The sequence below is a fragment of the Geotrypetes seraphini genome, chromosome 14 (assembly GCF_902459505.1).
Source record: "Geotrypetes seraphini chromosome 14, aGeoSer1.1, whole genome shotgun sequence".
Classification (NCBI taxonomy): domain Eukaryota; kingdom Metazoa; phylum Chordata; class Amphibia; order Gymnophiona; family Dermophiidae; genus Geotrypetes; species Geotrypetes seraphini.
The window spans coordinates 5,609,616-5,634,151 of NC_047097.1; the positions used below are offsets into that span (position 1 = coordinate 5,609,616).

The following is a 24,536-nucleotide window of genomic DNA, read 5'->3' on the forward strand; positions in this document are numbered from 1 at the left end:
GCTGTCCATGATAGGCCGGGAAGCAGGAACCATGCCCAGTTCCTTACGCTCCGTCACGTACTCAGGTTTAAAATGGTACATCAGTGCTGGATTATAACGCACAATATACCATACTGCGCCCTATTTTTTTTTTATTACCGCGCTCTCTTTCCTTCCCTCACATCGTCATTAAAAGCCTTTAACCCCAGCTTTGGCGCTATGCCTAACCCCACTAGTTCGTAGTAGTCTCCTACTGTAACAACCCCTTTCTCAAGTTCGTAATGTTTGCGCCTGTCCAGCATGCGACTCTCCCTCTGATTGGCTGCTTGTTCTATCACGTCCTTCTCCTATTGGTACAGCACATCTCTACGAAAGAGTGTTTGACGTGGCAAGAGCCAGAAGCCTCTCTTCCCCACCCCTCGCCGACCTCATGTTAACCGATTGGTGAAGGAGAGGGGGGCCGAAATCCTGCGATGCTGTATATTCAACTTTGTTACATTGCATTCAGACTGCCTATATAAACGATACTACATTATTCACCTGCCAATTTTTTCCACGAAGGTTGAAGCAAGGTCACCCGATCTTTTATAACTACATCTGCTAAAGATGTTATTGCCCCCTCGCACCTTAGACTCTTCCGGTCGTAAAACGAGCGTACCATCATCCTTTACAGGGCGACGTAATTGCATAATCGAAATAGTCTTGTGCTTTAACCTCTTTAAAATGTAAAACAGCAGTGCTGGGTTTGCTGCTTATTTCAAAATATATTTTTTTTTTAAAAAATGAATTTTGCGTCAATGCTTCTGCTCTTCTGTTAATCTGGCCTTCCGTTGGTACCTTCCAGAGTCTGACCGTAAGGCGCCGATTGCGTCACGTCCGCTTTGTCGTTCCTTTGTGGTGGCTGTTCCCAAGTTCTCTCTCGTTCATGCTCAAGATCCTCGAGAGAAACATGAAGCTGCTCTTCGTCGTCGCTTTGATTGCAGGCTCCATCATTTTCCTGCTCTTCCCAGCCGCGTCAGAAGCGAATGAGAAGAAGGGTCCTAAGGTGACTGTCAAGGTAAAAGCAGTTGTGCTTAGGGGCTGCCTCCCGCTTTCCTTGCTGCTGTTACCCTGGGTTTAGGTTTGGCGTCGGTAGCACAGTGGCACCTTAGCGCTGGTTCATTGTAGTTGTTGAAGAATCAAAGTTTGTCGACGATTAAAAAAAAAAAATAGCTGTTTAAACAAGAGGTTTTTAAAAATATAAACAAGCTGCCTTTTAATTTAGGTCACTTTTGATGCGAGCTAATGCTTTACAGGCAGTAATCAGTGGTTTGCAGAAAAGACACCACTGCAGTATTCTGCAATAGTTTGCTTCATCATGAGCCGGGACTGTTTTGCATACTCACAGAAATGGAGATCTAAAAACCAAAACAGCCATATAAAGAGCTTTTAGAGAATGACAAGGTGACAGAATTTGGCAACATCCCCGTGGGAAACCATCCCCATGTCATTGTTCCGGGAGAGAGGGAAGAATCGGAGTATGAATGGGCACAACCACTGACCCTCAAGTCTTGCATTGAAGAATGCTGATGTAGGACCAAGGCTGAGATAGGCACTAAAGAATGACACAGGATGGTGTCCTGCAAGTATGGTGACAAATTTTGTCACACTGTTATTATCTACTTTCTAGTTAGGACATCTCTGGATTTTAGGCATTGCATCCGACAGTGTTCTGTCCTACCATTTTGGAAGATGACAGCACTGGAAAGAAGAGGAAATGGGATCATTCCTGCTTCCTGACATCAAGTGGGTGGAGGAGGTCTGGGGACCCACATGGCTTCTGACCCTATAAACATCTCCCAGGAGGCCCAAGTAGGATCACTTAACTGTCACACTTCATCTTTACTTTTGTCCTGAGCTGGAGTAAAAATTCAGCCTTACCAAATTAGCACAGTTTCTTAACATTAGGAGCAATTAAAGATTTATCAGCGTGTGTTTTGCACATCCACTGTACTACTCTTGTGTATGCTAATTTTACTTGTAATTTTTCCATACTAAGGGAGAGATGTGCAGAACTCTGCTGCTGCTCAGAAAACACAGGGTTGAGCACTAATCTGGAACAGTAGCTTTCAGAGATTGGCTGTCCAACCAAATTGTGCTAATTCAAACAATTAGGTTGCAATGTACTACACCAATAAGCAAGGAATGGGTTCCTACCATCTGTGTCAGGAGGCCATCAGAATGTGGAACTGGGCTGTTCTCAGGACCACATACCTGGTGGGAAAATCCAACAATCTGGCTGATAGATTGAGCAGGGTCATACAACCACACTAGTGGTCACTTAACATAGGCATTGTCTAAGATTATTTTTGAGAGTGGGATACTCCCTCAATGAATCTCTTTGCCACCCCTTATGATCGTAAAGTCCCTTGGTACTTCTCCAGGCTCAGCTCACATGACAGATTTGCATCAGATGCCTTTCTCTTGCATTGGGGGACAGGTGCTTGTGTATGTGTATCCCCCTATTCCTCTTATAGGAAAGATTTTGCTGAAACTTGGACAAAACCAGGGAATCATGATTCTGATCTCCCCATACTGGCTCTGGCAGATCTGGTTCTCTCTTCTCTTATCTGAAGAACCATGGAATGGTACAAGTTCGAGTTCTTTTGTTCCCTTTCAGTGGGAAAGCTAGAGAAAGAGGTCAGAGTCCGAGCTACAGTACAGAGGCTACTAGACCATAGAACCAGTACCAGATGAAGAGTTGGGCTTAGGCAGATAGGTAATTGCCTTGGTGGCACCAGAATAATTTCTCTCCTATCAGGATTTGACCGAGGCCTTTCTGCACATTCCCATCTTTCAGGATCACAGGAAGTTATTGAGATTCCACGTTTTAGAGCAACATTTCCAGTTCTCGGCCCTGCTATTTGGACTGGACACAGTACCATGCACCTTCATCAAGGTGATGGTTATGGTAGCAGCACACCTTCGCAAGGAGGGAATACAGGTGCATTCATACCTAGATGATTGGCTAATATGAGCTCCATCTGAACTGAAGGAAGGACAGCAGTGGCGTGTGTGATCCAGCTTCTGCAGAATCTGGGCTGGATGATAAATTTCCAAAAAAGCCACTTGGAGCCTACGCAGTTCCTGGAGTATCTGGGCATTCAGTTCAACACAAAGGAGAACAGTTTTTCTACTGAAGCCCACAAAGCTTATGTGACAGATCAAAGACTTTTGAAACAGGCCAATGCCAACAGCTTGGCATTACTTGCAGGAGCTGGGATCAATGGTGGCATCCATAGATGTAGTCCCTTGAGCAAGGGCTCACTTTTGCCCTCTTCAGTTTGTGTGTCTATCCTGTAGGTCTCTGCAAACAGATGCGAGTGCTCCTCCATGCTTAGAGGCTCAAATGTTGTTTCAGTGGGTGGAAATCCCCTTGTTGACTCTCTCAGTGGCACATGTTGCAGGAGTAGACAATGTGCAAGCGGACTTTCTCAGCCGTCAGACCCTAGATCCTGGATTATGGGCTCTCTCAGGAGGCATTCAATAAAATTGTGAGTCATTGGGGGCACCCGACATTCGATCTGATGGCGTCAGCAACCAACAAAATAGTGGCTCGTTTTCAGCCAAAGAAGCAAGCCAGGAAGCACCAGTTTGTATGCCCTGGTACAACCGTGGCCACGGGTAGGGCATCTGTATGTGTTTCCGCTATGGACTATGATAGGAAAAGTTTTGAGGAGAATAAAGTCGCACCCAGAACCGGTGGTTCTAGTAGCTCCGGATTGACCGAGATGACCATGCTATGCAGAGCAGATCTGGTCCATCTTCAAAGGGACCAGGGTCTCAGACTACCCTGTCAACTGGGGTTACTCTCGTAGGGCCCAATCACCTTGGAGGAACCAGAGCACTTTGGTCTTATGGCATGGCTCTTGAGTGAGTGGCCCTAGTGTGCAAAGGCTATTTGGAAGTGGTGATTGCCACTCTTCTGAGGTCCAAGAAGCAAGCAACATTGGCATCCTATATGAAGGCCTGGAAGTGCACAGAGGAGTGCTGATCTAGTCATGGCACCAATTTCTTTGGTTCTAGCATTCCTTCAAGAGGGTCTTGTAAAAGGCTTGGTTGTTGGCTTCCTCCAAGGTACAGATAGCGGGCCTTTCGTCCTTCAGAACTCAGGCTAACAAAAGGACATTGGCCTCTCATCTGAATGTGTCCAGATTCTTGAAGGAAGCACTACACCTGTATGCTCCAGTATCTCAACTGTTTCCAACATGGAGTCTTAATCTTGTCCTGCAGGCCCTCACTGGAGCTCCATATGAGCCTCTGGAGGAAGGCATCATTGATGCACCTGATGGTTAAGACGGCATTTCTGGTGGCGGTTGATCAGTGCAACGTGTGTCAGAACTGCAGGCTTTGTCCTGCAGAGAACCCTTTCTTAGGATTTTGGAGAATAGGGTAATACTGCATACAGTTCCCTCTTTCTTGCCCAATGTGTTTAGAATAGGGGAATTAAAACCCAGTTTTATATTCCTAGAAATCCTGAATGACTTGAACAATTATTGGGAAAGGCAGTGTATAAAATGTAGATGTACAGAGCAAACATAATTGTCTTTCATTTGGCATATCTGGCCCTTACAGTGTAAAGCATATATGCAACTTGGATACCCAGAAAATGTGGGTAGGTGGGGACAAGGCTGGGTGGATCAGCCTGTGCTATCGCCAAGTCTGGTCAGTCTCTATTGTTCTGGTTTGGTGTCTCCCAATATGCTTGAATTGGGCACGCTGAGCTCTGCTAGCTTGAAGTCTGTCCCAGTTATCCACTACTGCTGTTAGCATTACTAGACATGTGCAGTGCTGTAGACATTTATATGCAGGTACTTCTGTCCCTAGTGGGCTCACAATCTTAAATTTTGTACCTGGGGAAATGGAAGGTAAGTGACTTACCCATAGTCACAAGGAGCAGCAATGGTAATTGTACACAGTTCCCCAGGAACAAAGCCTTCCCTCTTACCCCCTCACCACCCTTCAGCACCCCTCACGTGTTCCGAGAATCTCCCTCCCTTACCTTTGCGGCACATTAGTTTCCAGCGTAACTTATTCAAGCCGCTGGAGCCTGTCTGCAGTGGTGTGCGTCTCTGGGCAGAAGTTGCGTCGGAGAAGAAGCTTCTGCCCACAGGACGCATGCGACTGCAGGCAGGCTCTGGCGGCATGAGCAAGTTACTCTGGAAACTAACGTGTTGCAAAGGTAAGAGGGAGGGAGATAGATTCGGCCGGTAGGAAGGAGGGGGCCATGCGCGATCGGTGACAAGGCCATTCACCACTCCACGGGGCGGTGGATGGCCTAGTCCCCGTACCCGCAGTGAGCACTCCCCCCCTCACCGTTTTGGCAGGTTAGCCGCAGGTAACAGCCACCGTGTCATTCTCTAATGTGTATTCATTGTGGATATCCTGAAAACCAGGCCTGCCTGTGGACCTCAACAGCCAGAATTGAATAGCCTTGCTGTAGAATCCCCTTCAGCCTGAGTTCACAGAGATTTTGCTATTACTATAGTTAGTGGTAGAGCTGCTGCCTCAGCACTCGGACATTGTGGGATCAATCCCAGCACTGTTCCTTGTGACCCTGGGCAAATCGCTTAAACCTCCATTGCCCCAGGTACAAAATAATTACCTGTATATGTGTAAACTGCTTTGAATGTGTAACCATAAAACGGTGGTATAAAAGTCCCAACCCGAGGGGGTAGCCCTATGGAGGACCTCTCACTGTGGTACATGTTTGGGGGAGGGGGCACATGTGCTCTCACAACTGTATCCAAGGAACGCCCACACTGGTAGCCTAGATGCACTAGCAAAAAGCACTGATGCGGAGTCACTCTACTTGGGCATGACCAGCTGGAGTGCCTCAGGTAGAAAACTATTTGAATGATGCTTATATGCCATCCTCGGCTTGTACAGAGCTATTGATTTTGTTGGTCCTCTTCCTCAGATCTACTTTGACATGCAAATTGGAGATGAATCAATTGGGCGTATTGTGATTGGACTGTTTGGAAGTACTGTTCCAAAGACCACAGAGAACTTTCTTTACTTAGCAACAGGAGAGGTGAGTCTTACTTTCTTGTGACATTGTTGCATGTATGACTCTTAATTGAAGAGAAATTGATTCCAAGCACACTGCTAAACATATACAGTACTCCATTAGGGGAAGCATTGCCAACCCACTCTATTCCTAACTTGTAGTTCATTATTCTGATTCAGTGTTGGCCACCTGCATAGCTCTTAGCAGTGCACCTCATTCCTGACTTGTCCCATACTTGAAAAGTACAGTAGCTGGCTGTGTTAGCTTTATTCATATTTAGCAGCCATCTGCCCTGTAAGAGGCTGGTAGGCCCGCCCCGGGAGGCACAAAGGGGCTGACCCAGGTGAGTCGCAGTAAAACTTTTTGCCAATACAGTGGTACCTTGGATTATGAGCATAATCCGTTCCAGGAGCATGCTCGTAATCCAAAATGCTCGTATATCAAAGCAAGTTTCCCCATAGGAAGTAAGGGAAACTTGCTTTGATATGTTCCCACCCCAAACCTTCCCCCCCCACGAGAACCGGCATTGCTTCCCCCGAAGGCCCCCCCCCCCCCGCGATCCGGCACACACACACCCCCCCGCCGCCATCATGCACCCCCCGCCGCCATCGGGCACCCCCCGCCGCCAACTGAGATCCCCCAACCCACCTGAACCCTCTTCTTACTTCCCTCTGCATCGGCATCGCCGGCATCAGCATGTCCTGTGCCCGAAAATCTTCTTCCTGTGCCGGGCCTTGAGCATGTGTGCGATGCCGATGTGGAGGGAAGTAAGGAGGGTTTGGGTGGGTTGGGGGATCTCAGGTGGCGGCGGGGGGATGCCGGATCGCGGGGGGGAGGGTGCCGGTTCTCGGGGGGGGGGCGCTCGTACAGCGAGGCAAGCTCGGTTTACGAGGCACCAAATTTGCAAATGTTTTGCTCGTCTTGCAAAACACTCGCAAACCGGTGCACTCGTAAACCGAGGTACCATTGTAGCTGCAATCGGGAAAGAGGGAGAGGGGTTGTTGGACCCGCAATAGGGAGGGATGGGGGCTGCTGCTTCACCTGCGAAGGGGGGGGAGGGGTTGCTTGGGCTGCTGGCACTTGTTGTCCTACACTGAGGGGAATGGCACAGCGTTCATGCAATTTCTCCCTGAGGTTGTTTTTGCTTTTTGTATGCAGCGGCCCTGTGAAAATTCTAGCCAGTTGGCTTCAGGTATATTTTGTCAGCAAGGTTAAAGGAGCCGGCACTTTTCACCATAAACGGGCACGTTTGTTATCAACGAAACTGTGGAGTCGGAGTCGAGGAGTCAGAGGAAATTTCGGGTACCTGGAGTCGGAGTCGGAATTAAAAAAAAGCAAGTTTAAATGTCCCAATTCACAAAAAGTTATAATTAATGACTTCTCTACTGTAAGAATAAAGACCAATGCATGCCTCACGTAACCGCAAAACGAACACGTGCTTCACTATATGGCACGCAACGCACAATTCGGAGCACCAATACTTATAAATGTATTCTCCCTTGTTGTTTACAACTTATTTCCAACGTTCAACAAGGTTTTCAATACCTCGTTGGTTGAAATCACCTGGTGTAGACTCTAAAAATTCATCCAACCAAGCTCTCCCACCATACGCACAACATCTTTTTATGCGGATGAAGATCTTATTTCACGCGCGGGGTCGTTTGTTTACCGAAGTCGGGGAGTCGGAGTCAGAAGTACAAAAAACTGAGGAGTCGGAGTCGGAACATTTATCTACCAACTCCACAGCCCTGCAGGGACCGAGCTTATGGAGATAGGGATAGAGTTACCATATGGCTCCAGAAAAAGGAGGACAAATAGAGACCTCTGGGTTTTACTTTCATTGCTTTCAGTGGAAGTAAAGCCCAGATGTCTCAATCCGTCCTCCTTTTTTCTGGAACCATATGGTAACCCTAGATGGGGACAATTTTTTTCCCCCTCCCCCATGTCATTCTGTACTGTGAAGGCAGGATTAGCCCTGGAAAGGTCAACATTGTTTAAGGGTGACACCTAGTGGCCTGGTCTAGGGCTTATGAATGCAGATTTCAGGAAAGAGAGCTGGTGAATGGTCCCTCATCTGAAAACTGATTGTAACGAGCAGGCTGGATATGTTAAGAGGGGAAATGCCCAGGAAATCCTAAATAAAGGCTGAAGTGCTAGATTCCAGCCCTCGGTTCCAAGTGGGCTGGAAATACAAATGGCCCAAAAAAACCCTGAAAAATTATCTAGAGGCAACCTCCAAAAGGGGGTGGGGGAGGTAATGCTATGGAATGACTGAGGCTTCTAAGCTTAACAGTAGAACCAGGGCATACCAATTTTACATACCCATTTATTTAAAATTTTTAATACTGCAGCTGACGTCCTTTGAAGAATTTCTCTCTCTAGACCAGCGTATCGCAAACTGTGTGCCATGACACACTGGTGAGAAGCAGAGTCATCCACGCCAGCTGCCTGCCTACAGGACATGCCTCTCGCAGCAAGAGGCACATCCTGTAGGAAGTCAGCTGGTGCAGATGACTCTCCTGGCCGGCATCTCTCCTCCTATCCCCGCACCTCTTGGATCTCTCCACCAGTGGGTCGCAGCCAGATGGGCAACTGCGCATGATGTCATCGCATCAATGTCCGCACATCTCCGGGTGCCTTCTGGTCGGGGCACTGGATTTAGTGTGCCACCGACCAGACAATTTGTGAGACACTGTTCTAGACAAACTTTGACTTCAGAAACTAAAGCGAAACTTGCTAACTACTCAAAGGTTTCTTGCCAGAAGCATATTTGATTCTTTCGATGTCTTTTCCTGCATGTCAGCTGTAGCAATAGTTATGCACAGGCTGGCTTGGCTCAGTTTCTGATTTGGAGACATTCAGTCTCTCAGATATTCTTCATAGGGGTGACAGCCTTTAAGAAGATAAGGTTGAAGAGGCTATGGATAAATTAAAAAGCATGCAGATATTATTACAACCTTTTCAAAATCAAAGCAGGCTTCTTCCACATCTAGTAGAAGATATTCAGATCCTTTTATACATTTCTATTACTACAATATAAAATATACTCTTGTCTGTTGCTCTATATGCAACTTCCTTGACAGCATCTGAATACAGAATATTTAACTTGTGCATGTGCTTAGATTTGTGGCTCTTGAAAAGTTAGAAAACTTAATGCTGTGTTAAATATTTTTTTGAGAGATCTTACTCATTTTTTTTCCTTTTGCTGCAAAAATAAATGGATGGCCCAGCTTAGAGGAATTACGACTTGGCTCTGCAGAGAGATATTCTTCATCGTAATGTTAAACAGCTGAGTTTTGCAGAACAGAGGCTTTGCTTGCTGTCGCAGAACTTCTTGCATAATCCTATATATACTAGTAAGACAATTTGAGCACTATTTTTTTTAAATTATGCAGAATTTCTGCATACTGTATCTTGAAATTTTTGCATAGGATTCCCCAGAAGTTTTGGATCCTCTCCTGTCCAGCCCTTGCTCTCTCCGACTTATCTACATTTCTTCTTCCCACAGCCCCCTAGCACCCTAGCTCTCCCCCTCCTCTTTTTGTACCAATTCATGTGGCAAGATGAGGAGAGCAGCTGCAATAACACTGTGTTCTTAACCTGACTGCCAATTTGAACCACATTAGCCGTACGATATCCTGTGCCATTCAAATTGGTAGTCTGAGTTTGGGATGGCATGTGAAGAACATGACTATAATTAGTGGGGGGAGGGGAGTCATGCAAGCTAGTGCTGTAGCAAGGATATGGGGGAGGTCTGTGCAGTGTTTAGGGTAGCATCAGGACTAAGGTGGTGGAAGAGTAGACAATGTAGGTGTTTGCCTTTTGGGATCCATGTGCTTGGGCCTTCTGAGTCCATGTTGAAGTGAGAAGCACCAGGTCATGATAGCAGCTGGGCCCTGTGGTGGTGGTGGGGAGGCGGCAACAACATCCTCCCAGGAGTGGTAACTCTACCCTTCTTTTCTTGTGCAGGAGACACTGCCTTGCTGCCCTCTCTGCTAATGATTTTCCCGTCTTGGTTGTGTTTCTGTCTTTGTATAGAAAGGATTTGGGTACAAAGGCAGCAAGTTCCACCGTGTTATTAAGGACTTCATGATCCAAGGAGGAGATTTCACCCGAGGAGATGGCACTGGAGGTATTAGTTGCATTTTTCAGCATGCTCTAAAACGTTGGACTTTCCAATTTTTCAGTATTTCTTCTATTCACCATTTAAAAAAGTTGTTTTTTTTTTTTGGGGGGGGGGGGGGTTAGCTTTATCTAGTGTGGAGTAGCTGGTGGCACCTTTTATTGAGGCATGAGCTTTTGAAAACGAGAATCTGAATACATCATTCATACCATAGGGTTGGAATGGTTAAGTTGGAGGGGCTTTCAGATATTCTCTTCAGGAATTGACCAAAAATCTTAATGAGAGGGATCTCTGCTGTTTTAACAGCAACCTGAATAATCTAAAACCTCTTTTCCTTCTTCCTCGTGAATACTCTAAACATGCCATCTCTCATCCCTTTTGATTTTCCACTTGTCCTGGCTAACGTTGCTTCATTTTTTATCACAAGCAGCAACAAAACCATCTGTTTGCCACCACTAAACTTTAATGAAATTCAGTCAGCTTTCTCTTCATGTAGACTTCACATTTTGCCCTCCTTTACAAATGCAGGACTACAAGCCCCTGCATGAAGTTGAATAATAGCTTGACTGGCAAACTTCTCTGGGAGGATGGGACATGGAGCTGGTCAGCAGCCTTGTTAGAGCAGGTTGAGAAATTATAATCAGCAGTTGTAAATGCCACGCTGAATCTAGGTCTTTACCATCACTTAGTGATGGTAGCATTCCAATCCAGGGTCAGGCGTGTTCTCTAGAGCAGCATTTCCCCCAAGTCAGTCTTGGAGTAACCCCTTGCCACTTAAGTTTTCAGGATAGCCACGATGAATATGCATGATTCATTTGCATACACTGCCTCCTTTCATGCATATTTATTGTGACTACCCTGAAAACCTGACTAGGAAAGGGCTAGCAGTGTTTCTCAACTTGGTCCTGCAGTACCCCCTTACCAGAAGAAAGAAACAGGGGAAAAAACACCATCACAAACACAAATATGCAGAAACCAGAGTGGAATTGTCCAGATAAGAATGATGTGCACTAAAAAATGTCCTCCAATTTGTCTGGTAGTATGAAGACCTTTATTGTTCAAACATCAAAATGACATGCACATGTTTCGGCCATCAGGCCTGCCTCAGAAGTCTTAAAAGTCGCAAATGATGATATATACTGGCACTCACAAGGATTTGACCACAAATCAATCAAAGAAGAGTGCCATCTATAAAAATGGTGGACCATCAAAGTAAAATTGAAATCTCAGTTCTCCAGTCAGTCCTTGCAAATGGTAGCCTTATGCCACTTGCTTCCTCTTGCAGCTCCAACAGCACTCCCTGGCCTGGGCTGTAAACATAGAGAATGACACGGTGGCGGTTTACCCGCGGCCACCGCATTTTAGCCGCGGGTCACCCGCCGAAAACGGGGAAGAAAACTAGCAGTCGCTGCGGCGACGGGGAAAAGGCCATTCACCGCCCGCGGGGCGGTGAATGGTCTTGTCCCCGCAGTGAGGCATGAAGGATCGCGTGGTCCCCGCAGCTCACACCCGCCTGCCCAATCGATTCTAGTGTTTAGCCAGCTCTCTCCCTTCTCCTCACCTTAGTTTGTAAATTTTCTTTTTCGGCGACCCGCACGCTATCAGAGAGACGCGCACCCGCTGCTGCTCAGTTTTCAATCTTCTGCTCTGACGCTACCGGAAACAGGAAGTTGCAGCAGAGCAGAAGATTGAACACTGAGCAGCCGCGTGTGCGCGGCTCTTTGGGAAAGCGTGCAGGTCGCTGAAAAAGAAAACCTATAAACTAAGGTGAGGAGAAGGGAGAGAGCTGGCTAAACACTAGGATCAATTGGGCAGGCAGGTAGTGGCTGCGGGGACCGTGCGATCGCTAGTGTTCCCGGCTCAAATTGGAAGGAGGGAGTGAAAGGGAAAAGGATTCTGGGCCAAGGGGATGAAGTCGGAAAGAAAAACCCACAGCAGGAAAGAAAGGGAAGGACTGGCAGGTGAGCCAGATGCTAGAAGCAGGGGGGGGGGAAGAAAGAGGGAAAAAAGCTAGATGGGGTTGAAAAGAAGAGACACACTGGTATGGAAGAGGAAGATAGGAGAAATCTGGACACAGGAAGGTAACAGAAAGAGGGGAAATTATGTGCATGGGGCATAGGGACAGAGACATAAAGGGGACATGCCATGGGGATGGTATATGGACACGGGGGGGGGGGGCAATGACAGATACATAGGGGAGATATTAGAAATGGAGAAAATAGGAGCGCAGAAGCGAGATGGTTTGTGGGGATGGGACAGGGACCGAGCTTGCAGGCTCCAGTGGCTTGCACAAATTACATTGTAACGTGCCATGAAAATAAGAGGAAGGAAGGTAGATAGGCCACGCGAGAGGAGCTGAAGGGTAGTAGAAAGGAACAGATGGTAAAGGAGGGAGGGAAGGGTGGTGGTGGAAAGGAATAGAACAGACATTGAAGGAGGGTGGAGAGGAACAGACCCCCAAGGGAAATGTGGAAGACAGAGTGGGAAGAAGACAGATGCCAGACTATGCGGGAGCGGAGGGAAGAAGATGGGTGCTAGACCAATGGGGGGGGGGGGGGTTAAGGGAGAGGCACAGTAACAGCAAATGGAAGACGCAGAGAGAAGACACACAGTGGATGGAAGGAATTCAATGAGAAGATGTGGAAAGCAGAAACCAGACAACAAAGGTAGAAAAAAAAATTATATTTATTTATTTATTTTTTGCTTTAGGATAAAATAGTATATTAGTTGTGTTGATAAAAATTTATAAACAAAGCCCTGCCAGCTGAACATCTCTTTCTCTAGTTCAGCAGCAGGAACTTTGATTTATAAGAAAGGAATAAGCTAAATATTACAGTACTAAGGCTTATATGGATGCAGCGGGGACGGTGACGGGGCGGTGCAGAGGATGGTGGGCCGGTGACGGGGACAGATTTTTTCCCCTTGTCATTCTCTATGTAAACAGTGGGTGGGCCCAGCTTCTTCTACTCCCAGGTCTAAGGCATTACCCTAGCTTGAGCATGAAACGCTGTATTTGGTAAGAGACCCGTGTCTTCCCTCTCACCTCCCCCAACTACAGCAAACTAATGCCAGTAGTGTGGAAGAAGCTGGGCCCACACCACTGTTCACAGGCCAGGGAGTGCTGTTGGAGCTGCAAGAGGAAGCAAGTGGCATAAGGCTACCATTTGCAAGGACTGACTGGAGAACTGAGATTTCAATTTTACTTTGATGGTCCACCATTTTTATAAATGACACTCTTCTTTGATTGATTTGTGGTCAAATCCTTGTGAGTGCCAGTATATATCATCATTTGCGACTTTTAAGACTTCTGAGGCAGGCCTGATGGCCGAAATATGCGCATGTCGAGTCATTGAATGTGTCATTTTGATGTTTGAACAAGCTACCATACTACCAGATGAATTGGAGGACATTTTTTAGTGCACATCATTCTTATCTGGACAATTCCACTCTGGTTTCTGCATACCCCCTTGCCAGTCAGGTTTTTAGGTTATCCACAGTGAATATGCATACACTGCCTCCATTATATGCAGATTTCTTTCATGCATATTCACCTGACTTGCAAGGGGGTACTACAGGGTTGAGAAACACTGCTCTAGAGCAATATGCAGACTAGTTTATTGCTAATAGTTCCGCAACATATAGATGAGACTTCTCATGTTGCCCATCAATGGGTGCCATTTTGTGGTATTGTTTCATTACAGGTAAGAGCATTTATGGAGACCGATTTGCAGATGAAAACTTTAAATTGAAGCATTATGGCGCTGGCTGGATAAGCATGGCCAATGCTGGCAAAGACACCAATGGCTCCCAGTTCTTTATTACCACTGTGAAAACATCCTGGCTTGATGGCAAGCATGTCGTGTTCGGCAAGGTCCTCACTGGAATGGTAAGCATGCAAACATTGTATTCTCTTCTTGTGCAGACAGAACTCTCTAGAACAGGGCTTCCCAGATCTTTCCTCAAAGTCTGTGAAGTAGCATTGGAGACGCGGTGTAGACACGTCTCGTATTCACTGACACCCTAAAATTCATTCTCATTATCTCTCTTAAAAGAGAAAAATCCAAGGTGTAGCACAATACACATAGCTATATTCCTATAGTTAGTTTTAACCATGTCTGACCACAGGATAGGTGAAAGACTAAAGGGGCCTAGTTCTAATGTATAGCTTTCTGTTAGTACCCTTATTATCTTTTTCTCTAGATTACACACTTCTTCCAACACAATGTGTCCCACCACCCCAAAAACCTTACACTTCTTGTAATCCAGCCAAACAGATAGACATGAGGGAAGCCACTACTTGCCCTGGGACAGTGGATCCTAAACCTGTCCTGTGGGCAGTCTTAGCCAGTTATGTTTTCAGAATATCCACAAGTGCTGCTCCAAAGTGCATCAGGAAGATAATATAAGAGTTGCTGCATTGTGACAAGACCAAAGGACCATCAAGCCCAGTATCCTGTTTCCAACAGTGGGCAAACCAGGTCACAAGTACCTGCCAGGATCCCAAGGAGAAAACCAGATTTTATGCTGCTTATCCTAGGAATAAGCAATGTATTTCCCCAATCCATCTCAATAATGTCTTATGGTCGTTTATCTGCCATCATGTTTCGATGGTGGAGACAGTGTCTGAATTCAAGAAAGCATGGGACAGGCACATAGAATCTCTTAGGGAGATGAGGAGATAGTGAATGGGCCTTCATGTTTCTATGAAACTATCAATAATTATTTTATTTTATTTTTTAATCCTGCTGAGCTAACTGCTTTTACTACATTCTCCAGCCCAAAAGCAGACTTGTATTGCTTTTTTCATACATGAGACTGAGGTAATTATAGTTTTATCATTACAAAGCATGCCCCACAACTTATTACTTGTTTCTTTCTCTAGGAGATAGTGCAAAAGATTGAGAATACTAAAACAGATAGCCGAGACAAGCCTCTCAAGGATGTCGTCATTGTAGACTGTGGGAAGATTGAGGTGGAGAAGCCGTTTGCTATTGCTAAGGAGTAAAGTTCAATGGAAACAACCATCGCATAAAGGGTCCAAGCTGCTACACTGAAGGGTCAGTTAGGAGGAAGGGACCTCCTTTTAACTGCCCTATCCATAATTGATTACAACATTGCCTCAAATTCTAGTCTTACTTAATTAGCTGCATCTACCAAAGTACAAATCCTCTGTTGTCAGAATTGCAGCCAGGTGAGCTTCCACTGAAAGCTGAAATGGTGAGATTGTGTTCTCTGTGTGGTTGAACTATAACCAGGTGTTAATACAGATTTCCCATATACAAAGCTCTTGTGGGGTGAAACCACCATTTATAATACTTTTTTTTTTTAAATATTAAAAGGCATCACGAGCCATCCATTTAGCCTGGGGGTGAGTTGTAGTTGGGGAGACAGGAGCAAATCTGATCTACCACAAATAAATGATGGTTCTGTTAAATATTTGTGTCTTTGCTGCCTTAAAAACTTTCCACAGTGTGAGAAATTGCACCAGTTGCCTAGAGAAATGTGTGTGTACTTGGGATGTTGAATGAGAATCTGAATCTCTTCTGCCTTCACAGTTTGTGTAGCTGCTTTGGGAGTGTGAATGCGACTACCTGCTGTTGAATGGAAGAAACACTGACTGAAGCATTTTCTAACACATTTATTTAAAGAACACAAATTAATACCAGCCTGAGGCTGTAAGGTAGGGAGGGGAAAGCTGCAGTGGATGATTGCAGCCAGCTACAGTCTGTCTGTCCAGGGGCAACCCTGTGCAGTATGCTCCCAGCTCGAGGGCTTCTAAAGCAGCTTATTCTTTGGTTGCAACAGTTCTGCATCCAGTCTTCTTTCAAGCATTGCTCACATAGGAGAGAACCTGTTTCTTAAATCTGCATCCTTTTTGGGAGGAGCTTGTACTTCCAGTACTGTCTCTCGTCCTCTTGCACAGTAAGTACATGCATTGTTCTGAAGTGACAGTCTCTAGCAAGCTTTGCCTTGGGCCCTTTTTTTTCTTTCACTAAAAGGTAGGCCTGTCTCTAGCAAGCTTTGCCTTGGGCCCTTTTTTTTCTTTCACTAAAAGGTAGGCCTTTAGCCCTATCCTAGGCCCATCTGTCAACGAGGTGACGGTAGCTTGTCCACCTTTGGACCAATCTTCACTCCAGTACTGGTGCCAAGCCTGTAGTGTCCCTCTAGTACACCAGTGACAACTAGTTCAGGCAGGAGCTCTGTAATATGAGAGAGGAAGAGTACTTTTAAGCCATAATGCATTTTAGCCTTAAATAAGCTCATGTTTACTGTGAATTTGGCAGTGAAGCAAACCTTTAAATAAAGTTTTCATATTTCTCACATGAAAGGAGCAAGACAAAAAGCACCTTCAAGTTTGGCAGTTAAACTCTGCTTTATTGATAGACCAGACAAGGGCTGTGTTTCAGTAAACAGGGATCAATTGAATTAAAATGTATGTTTAGTTTGTTCTATTTTAATGTTATGTGGTATATCTATATGTCATTTTAGGATACCTGATGCAGGCTCTTTAGCTGAAACACAGCCCGTGTTGAGTCTGTGCTGGATGATTTTCAGCATGCGTTTTATTATTGGTTGCTAATAAAATGTGGTTTGTTTGAAGACCAGGAATTGCTTCCAGGGGTGGGTCTGAGGTAGAGCAGGGGCTTCTGGAACAGAGAGGCAGATGCTGATATGGGGTCAAGGAGAGACAAAAGATGATGAGGTAAGTACACATCCCTCTCCAAATCTGTTGTTTCAGTATTTGGTTATTCGTGATTTTTTTTCTAAGGTAGATAAAAACAACAACTTTATTTTGGACCTTCCCCGCCTCCATCCCAACCTTACCTGGTGGTCTAGCGGGCTTTCAGGGCAGGAGTGATCTTCCTACACTCCTGCCCCGTGCAGATTGCCAATAGGAAATGGCTGCCGTGAGCTCCCGTCGTAGTCGCAAGGTAAGGGCCAGGGGTGGGTCAGAGCCGGCACAAAGTAATTCGTGATTTTTTTGCAGTCCAGCTCTGCCCCTAACCCCTGCGAATACTGAGGGGGATGTGTAGGGGCAGAAGGGATGCGAGAGGGAGAGATATGTAGAAGGGACAGGAGTAGGGTGGAGTTTGGTGGGAAGGATAGGGCCAGGCCCACCCAAAATGGCAGGCCTTGTTACACTCCTATAACATGCACAACAAAAAATACTTCATCTTTATGTAATTCAGATATTCCATACACGAGGAGTTCCATTTAAAAAATATATATTTTCCTCTGCACCTGAGGCTCTTTACAGCTCTGTCTTGTCTAGTGCTTGGTTAAATTACATTAACATCTACAGCTGAGACAGTACATAGAACTCACCATTGCAAGACTGTCTTAGGGATGGGGGAGGAGGTCATAGAGGCTATGAGGCCACATACAAATAGCACTGTAAAATGGTGCCTCCCATAACGTGATGAAAGCTCTCATACTACTAATTAACCCCCTGCCCCCCCTTGTACAAAGCTGTGAACGTTTTTTAGCGCCTGCCAGCATGCTGAATGCTCCAAAGCTCATAGAGTTCATATGAGGAACAGCACAGAGCATTCAGCACACCAGCCTGTGCTAAAAACCACTTTCATGATTTTGTTAAAATAAAATAAAAAGGGGGTGGGGGGGAAATGTGCAAGAAATGCCCTTCAAGAACCCGTTTCCTAATTCACTCAGTATCTGAACCATTTTTTTGTAAATGCAGCATCAGAATGCTAACATACACCACTAGCGTATTCAGCTTTGGCTTCCAGCTGAGCAGGTCCTTACCTGAACATGAAGGGAGAACATAGGGGTCTTTGTGGAAACCCACCACTGGTCTGTGGCAGAGTAGAAAGCTTGGGGGAAGAGAGGAAGAACAAAACAACTGTCAGCATTGAACAGGGCAATTCCCCTGTATGAGGTGGGAATGAATTCTTTTTACTTTTCTGATACAGATCTGACCCCAAATAATGAACCTTACGACACAGTATGAAAAGGTGGAAGTTGGCTCTGATTTCCCCCCACCCGCGTCTGCAACTGGAGTAAAGGGGAAATGAATTATCCCAACATCTCTGTTAATGTGCCCTTTTCAACTTGTTGATGTTATGTGTTTGTATTCTCTGCACTACTTTATTGCAGTGCATCAAGTTACTACCGTGTTTCCCCAAAATTAAGACCTATGGTGTTTTTTGGGCCCAAAATTAATAAGACAGTTTCCTATTTTCAGGGTAGGGCTTATTTTTTTCATGTACATGATCATCTCTCCCTTCCTCTTTCCTTTCTCACCCCCACATGTGCAGTATGTTTCCTCCCCTCTCACCCATGCCCTTGTGCTTTCCCATCGATCTTTCTATCACTCCCTCTCATTCCCCTGTACAGTAGAGCCCTTGCGCACCCCGTCGACCGCGAGCCATACGGGCCAGCATCACTCTAAACAGGCTTTGCGGTCTGTCAGGGAATTCCCTCTACCGCATCACTGTTGATGTCATCAGTAATGCGGCACATGGAAGGCCCCGATGAGAGAAGGCTGCAAAACCTGTTTAGAGTGATGCCAGCCCGTATGGCTCGTGGTCGACGGGAGGGAAGGATGGAGGGTCAGCGGGGGTTCAGCTGCACGGGGGAGGAGGGGAAGCACTGCTGCCAGCAACTAGGGCTTATTTTTGGGGGTAGGGTTTATATTAAGACCTATCCCGAAAATCATGCTAGGGCTTATTTTCAGTGAAGCATGGTATATCACATAAATTAATGAAAAACATGTAGATATTTAATTTCTCATTACATTGACCTGAACCTGTCATGAGGTTTGTGTGTCCTCCAAAATTTATGATGGTGTGTAGAAAGGACGAGGAGAAATTCCCTAAGCCCTACTGGTCCTGTTGTCTGTTAATTTACCTTCCCCCCTTTTTCAAAACCATAATCGCTGTTTTTAGTGCAGGCTGACATGCTGCTCCTGATGCTCATAGGAATTCTATGCCAGCCTATGCTAAAAATGGCTATCGCAGTTTTATAAAAGTGTGTGTATGGCGGGTGGGGGGGGGGGATAGATTGTAAGCTCTACTGAGCAGGGACAGTCAAATATACTGTTGTACAGCATTGCATATGATTATCAGCGCAATAGAAATGTTAAATAGGAGGAGGAGTAACGAAGTGCTGAGAAGATAACCATTTCCTTATAAAAGGCAGAACCTTTGAGGTAAGCATATGGTATTATTAGAAATATATGTGACTATCTGGGAAAAGTTGATCAAAGTCCTCCGAAACAAAAAATTGAAGATTTAATGAATTCATTCGGAGCAAACAATGTGTGATACAGCAATGGGACTTGGAATGCTGTATGTGAAAACATTTTTTTAAAGTTATAGAAGGAGGAAAGTGTGGCGCAGTGGTTAGAGCTACAACCTCAGCACCCTGAGGTTGTGGGTTCAAACCCCGTGCTGCTCCTTGTCACCCTGGATAAGTCACTTAATCATCCACTACCCCAGGTACATTAGACAGACTGTGTCAGCCCACTGGGACAGATAGGGAAAATGCTTGAAGTGTCTGTATGTAAACTGCTTTGAGTGTTTACAACCAAAGACAGTATACAAATCCCTTTCCCTATACAATCTCCAAGTTCAAACATGTAGCTTTTGCAGACGGTTATGGACCCATTCAACATTATGTAGCTGCTACTTTTCCCAGAGATAGAGAGTCACATATGGTTGCCCATAAGAAGTTTGTTCTAGACCTTGGCATTCTGCCACTGATTTGTCATTTCAATGCATTCAATCTCTATTAAACAGCCCTGGGATGAAACTGACCTGAACTGTACCAGATATTTCTCCAAACTCTCAGCAAAGAGAACCACATTGTTCTATTTCACTACTTTTAAGCCATGGTGTGTGCAGGTGAAAAAGGACATAAAACTAGTATGCAAAAGAACCAGCTACGCTGGTGGAGACAGAACAATGAGAACCCATCACCAACTTTATGATTTTAGCAACAGTTCACTAGGTGGCGCTACTCTGGCATGTGAGGTTAAACAGTACACTTTCTTCAAGTAACTATGAACCAGGACCTTTGTTTACATTTCCTGACATTCAATGGCTGTGGAAGCTGGACCTGACCTTGATTCTGTGCAGGGATTATGTCACTGATCCCCTTTCTGCCATCCTAACCAGTCTCTCACCAACTCCTCTAGACCATGTAGCAATTTTTGCTGGCTTTCTACTGCCTGCTAATTCTTTATGTGATCAATAGACTTATTGATGTCAGCGGCTCTGAATCCTTTAATAAGAAGCACTTTTCTTCTCTGTCACATGGCTTCTGCCTACCCTCCCTCCAACCGAGTTCTCTGCCAACCCCATTTCTGGAGACAGAGCTGAACAAAGCCCCAAATGAGTATATGAAGAAAAGATTTTAAAGTACCTGTTTTGCTCTGACGATAGCTCTGTCAGTGAGCTGAAATGTAAAGAACAATATTGATAAATATGAGGGTACTGTCAGTAAATCACACAGGCACCTGGGGCTCAAGTGGTCATGGTTTATATTTGGTTATGTTCTCTTTTGATATACGCTTATTGGCATGTGTCATTGATTGGTTTTCAATTTTAAAAAAAAAAAAGTAAAGTGAAAAGTTCTACAGTGAAATAAATTTCTGCTGGATGCTGATCTGTAAAAAATTTACAGAGCAAGACCAAATATGGACTGAGGGAAATCTAGTTAAAAGGCAGATCAGGCTTGAAAATAGGCCAGATCGGATGGCTTCAGAGAGAATCCAATTGGAATCTTAGGCCACTCCCAATGCCTCCTAGAATGCACTGGGAAAGAGGCCTAAGAGTCTGGTTGGCCCAGGCACCTAAGGCCTTCCTATGGGATGGGCCTTAAACGCCTGGGCCAATCAGGACCTTAGGCCCCTCCCCAGTGCATCATGGGATGTACCAGGAAGGGGCAGGACTGCCATTCAGCCAAGGTGAGCCAGCTGGAGGAAGCTTCCAGCTAACTTAAGGTACTTTGGGCAGGGTGTGTGTGTGTGGGGGGGGGTGTTCCGGCAGGATGGATTGGGCATCCCTCCTGCCAAGGGATATCTTGGGGATGTCTTGGGCATTCCTCCTGCCAGTAGTCTTCATGGGCATGGGGGGGGTTCCAGTAGGAGGGATTGGGCATTCTTCCTGCCATGTACATTCGAGGGGGTTCCCTCCTGCCAGTAGTCTTCATGGAGATTCCCTTGCCCAATCAGTTCAGCGGCAACCCAATTCTCTAACTGGCACCTGTGACAAGAAAGGCTTTCCTCTAACGTCAGCTCTGAATTTAGAGGAAAGCCCTGTGGAGCTGCTTCAGGAGAGAGGGAAGAGTGGGGAACCCTGGCAGCGGGTGGGGCAGGAAGCAAGGAGGGATCTGCTTTGATGGACGGGCGGACAGGGATCTCCAACAGCAGCTTCAGCTGGCTGCAAGGAGGGACCTCCAGCGGTGGTTGTGGCTTCGTTGGAAAGGCAGGGAATATCATCTGCAGCGGCCAGGCCACATACCCCCAACAATTGGTCCGCATACCCCTAAGGGTACACGTACCGCATGTTGAGAAACACTGCGATAGATGACCAAGCTCCCTACGAACCCAAATAGAAACATCCATATCAGAACCCATAATATCTAGACTGTAACACTAAAAAAAAAAAGCCAATTTTTTCTCCTAACCAAATGCCATAATCATGCACTTATGCAAACAAACCAAGTTATGTGTGTCATGAACTCTAATGAAATAATGTAATCCCTGGAAATGGCCAGGATCTTCTAAATTGTAAATCACATTGAACTCCTTCTGGGGCATATTAGCAATCCATAAATACTAATGTAATGTAAAATAAAGATAATTGGTAATGGGATAAAGGTCATGGAATCAAAGGATCATTTTTTTCCATGTAAAATGGGGAACTTCAAAGTTTTTTAGAACTAAGGTACAGCCATGTTTCAATTAATTTCTCATTAAAGATTTTATATCTTATAGAACAAACAAACCAAAATTCTTTCCCTGTAGATTTATTGAAGCCAAATAATTTTTGCCAACCAAATATTTTATCTTTTATAACCTCCACAGCACTGCTTCTAATGAACATACTTTTCAAACACTCCAGGGTAGTTATTAAGGTGTGTCACAGGTCTACCATGTGTAATTTGATTGTTAAAAGGCAATAATGCATGTTATATTATCATAACACACAATCCAAATACAGCAAATTGAATAGTATGGCTTGTAGTGAACACCAATCATAAACTATATGGAGTAATGCAATAAAACTTTCCTGAGATTTTATTTTAAAGCACTACTACATTACACTCAGGCTCTATATACTGTATTAAAAAATCCACTATATATAGTATATAATAAATAATCAATCCTTTGCATAAACAATCATATGTGTTGAGGTCTATATTCAGATCCACTTACCTCAGTGCTCAAATTGAAATCAATGTGAAATCTAGAGCAGAGGTTGCTAGCTGGGACCATCATAACCACAGTGTACAGATTCTTCAAACTTTCAAGAACGAGAGGGCATTCGGAAAAATTAAAAGGGGACAGATTCAGAACCAATGCTAGGAAGTTCTTCTTCACCCAAAGGGTGGTGGACACCTGGAATGCGCTTCCGGAGGGTGTGATAGGACAGAGTACGATATTGGGGTTCAAGAAGGGATTAGATAATTTCCTGAAGCAAAAGGGGATAGAAGGGTATAGATAGAGGATTACTATACAGGTCCTGGACCTGATGGGCCACCACGTGAGCGGACTGCTGGGCATGATGGACCTTTGGTCTGACCCAGCAGAGGCACTGCTTATGTTCTTATGCTTATGTTAGTCCCATAGAGTGCATCATATGTAACTTGCAAAACCCAAATAAAAAGATGTACTTAAACATAGTAACATAGTAGATGACGGCAGATAAAGACCCAAATGGTCCATCTAGTATGTCCAACCTGATTCAATCTAAAAATTTGTTGGGGTTTTTTTTCCTTCTTCTTAGCTATTTCTGTGCAAGAATCCAAAGCTCTGCTCGGTACTGTTTTTAAAGCTCACTTCAGTCCATTTACACCCTCCCAGCCATTGAAGGGATCCCCAGCCCATCCTCCACCAAACGGCCCTATACAGACATAGACCATGCAAGTCCACCCAGTACTGGTCTTAGTTTTTCAATATTTACTTTTATTTTCTGATTCTAGATCCTCTGTGGTCATCCCACACTTTCTTGAACTCCGTCACTATTTTCCTCTCCACCACCTCTCTCGGGAGCGCATTCCAGGCATCCACCACCCTCTCTGTAAAGAAGAATTACCTTACATTGCTCTTGAGTCAACCACCCTTCAACCTCAAATTATGCCCTTTGGTTTTACCATTTTCCTTTCTCTGGAAAATATTTTGTTCTACGTTAATACCTTTCAAGTATTTGAACATCTGAATCATATCTCCCCTGTCCCTCCTTCCCTCTAGTCTAAGGTATACATATTCAGGGCTTCCAGTCTCTCCTCATACGTCTTTTGGTGCAAACCTCCTATCATTTTCGTCGCCCTCCTTTGGACCGCTTCAAGCCTTTCTGTGTTCTTCGCCAAATACGGTGTCCAAAACTGAACACAATACTCCAAGTGGGGCCTCACCAACGACCTGTACAGGGAGCGATGCAGCATTTCTCTGGTAAGTATCCTCTGCTGTAGAAGTGAACGTAGAAATAAAAAAAATAAAAAATAAACCAAAAGTACCACAAAATCAACAATCCACACCCGAAGGTACCTAAACCCGGTCCCTCGACTCGAGTTTCGCTCCACGCATCATCAGGAGGGAGTAAATTACAAAATAAAAAAGGCTAAAATTATTAATAACTCTTTCTTCATGTGTCGGTATCTTAACACCTGCTTCTACATCTATTATAAACAAAATTATATGGAAAACATGTATATTTTGAATTATTCAATGTTCTAAAATTTGCAATAAGCTGTATGAACTAACCTCACGGGATATGGGCTCCTGCCTCGGGAAGTGGCTGAATAACCAGAAGCCAAGGGGGACGCTGACCTATAACCCTTCTTATACTGCCCTTGCCGCCTCAAAATCAAGCCTTGTTATGATACCGGGACAAATTGTCAGAGAAAACGTGACACGAAAATCAACAACTGACAATCTGTGTAAAAATGATTTGTAATGTGTTCTTCTAAATTGGGGGGGGGAAAAAAAATCAGAAAAAAAATCCTCCTTATTTTTCACTGGACCCGAGGCAAAAAGGTTATAAAACCGTCACAGGGGAGAAATTTAAACCTGAAACCATTCTACTTCCTGGTTGTCCCATTGGATGCAGGGTCCACCACTCAAAAATGAAACGCTGTTCACGATTTAACAATGACTGACATATTGCTACCCGCAGGTAACTGTATCTGAATAATTACTGT

General features: G+C 45.0%; 2 protein-coding genes across 4 annotated transcripts in view; one reads left to right on the forward strand and one right to left on the reverse strand.

The window, feature by feature from the left end:
- Positions 1-830: 830 nt before the first annotated feature.
- PPIB (peptidylprolyl isomerase B) lies at positions 831-15,585 on the forward strand. Its single transcript, XM_033919987.1, has 5 exons — positions 831-1,036; positions 5,939-6,052; positions 10,067-10,160; positions 13,853-14,037; positions 15,034-15,585. Exons 1-5 carry the CDS (start codon positions 905-907, stop codon positions 15,154-15,156), a joined length of 648 nt encoding a protein of 215 aa, XP_033775878.1. The 5' UTR covers positions 831-904; the 3' UTR covers positions 15,157-15,585.
- Positions 15,417-24,536, reverse strand: part of SNX22 (sorting nexin 22) — an 85,623-nt gene continuing 76,503 nt past the window's right edge. For 2 of the 3 annotated variants that reach the window (XM_033919983.1, XM_033919986.1), the window contains 3 exons: positions 20,535-20,567; positions 17,916-17,983; positions 15,417-16,351 (listed from right to left, as the gene is read on the reverse strand). In XM_033919983.1, the coding sequence (XP_033775874.1) occupies positions 16,239-16,351; positions 17,916-17,983; positions 20,535-20,567 (214 nt within the window). In that variant the 3' untranslated portion in view covers positions 15,417-16,238. The remainder of the gene's footprint in view (positions 16,352-17,915; positions 17,984-20,534; positions 20,568-24,536) is intronic. The other variant, XM_033919984.1, reaches the window with a different exon arrangement.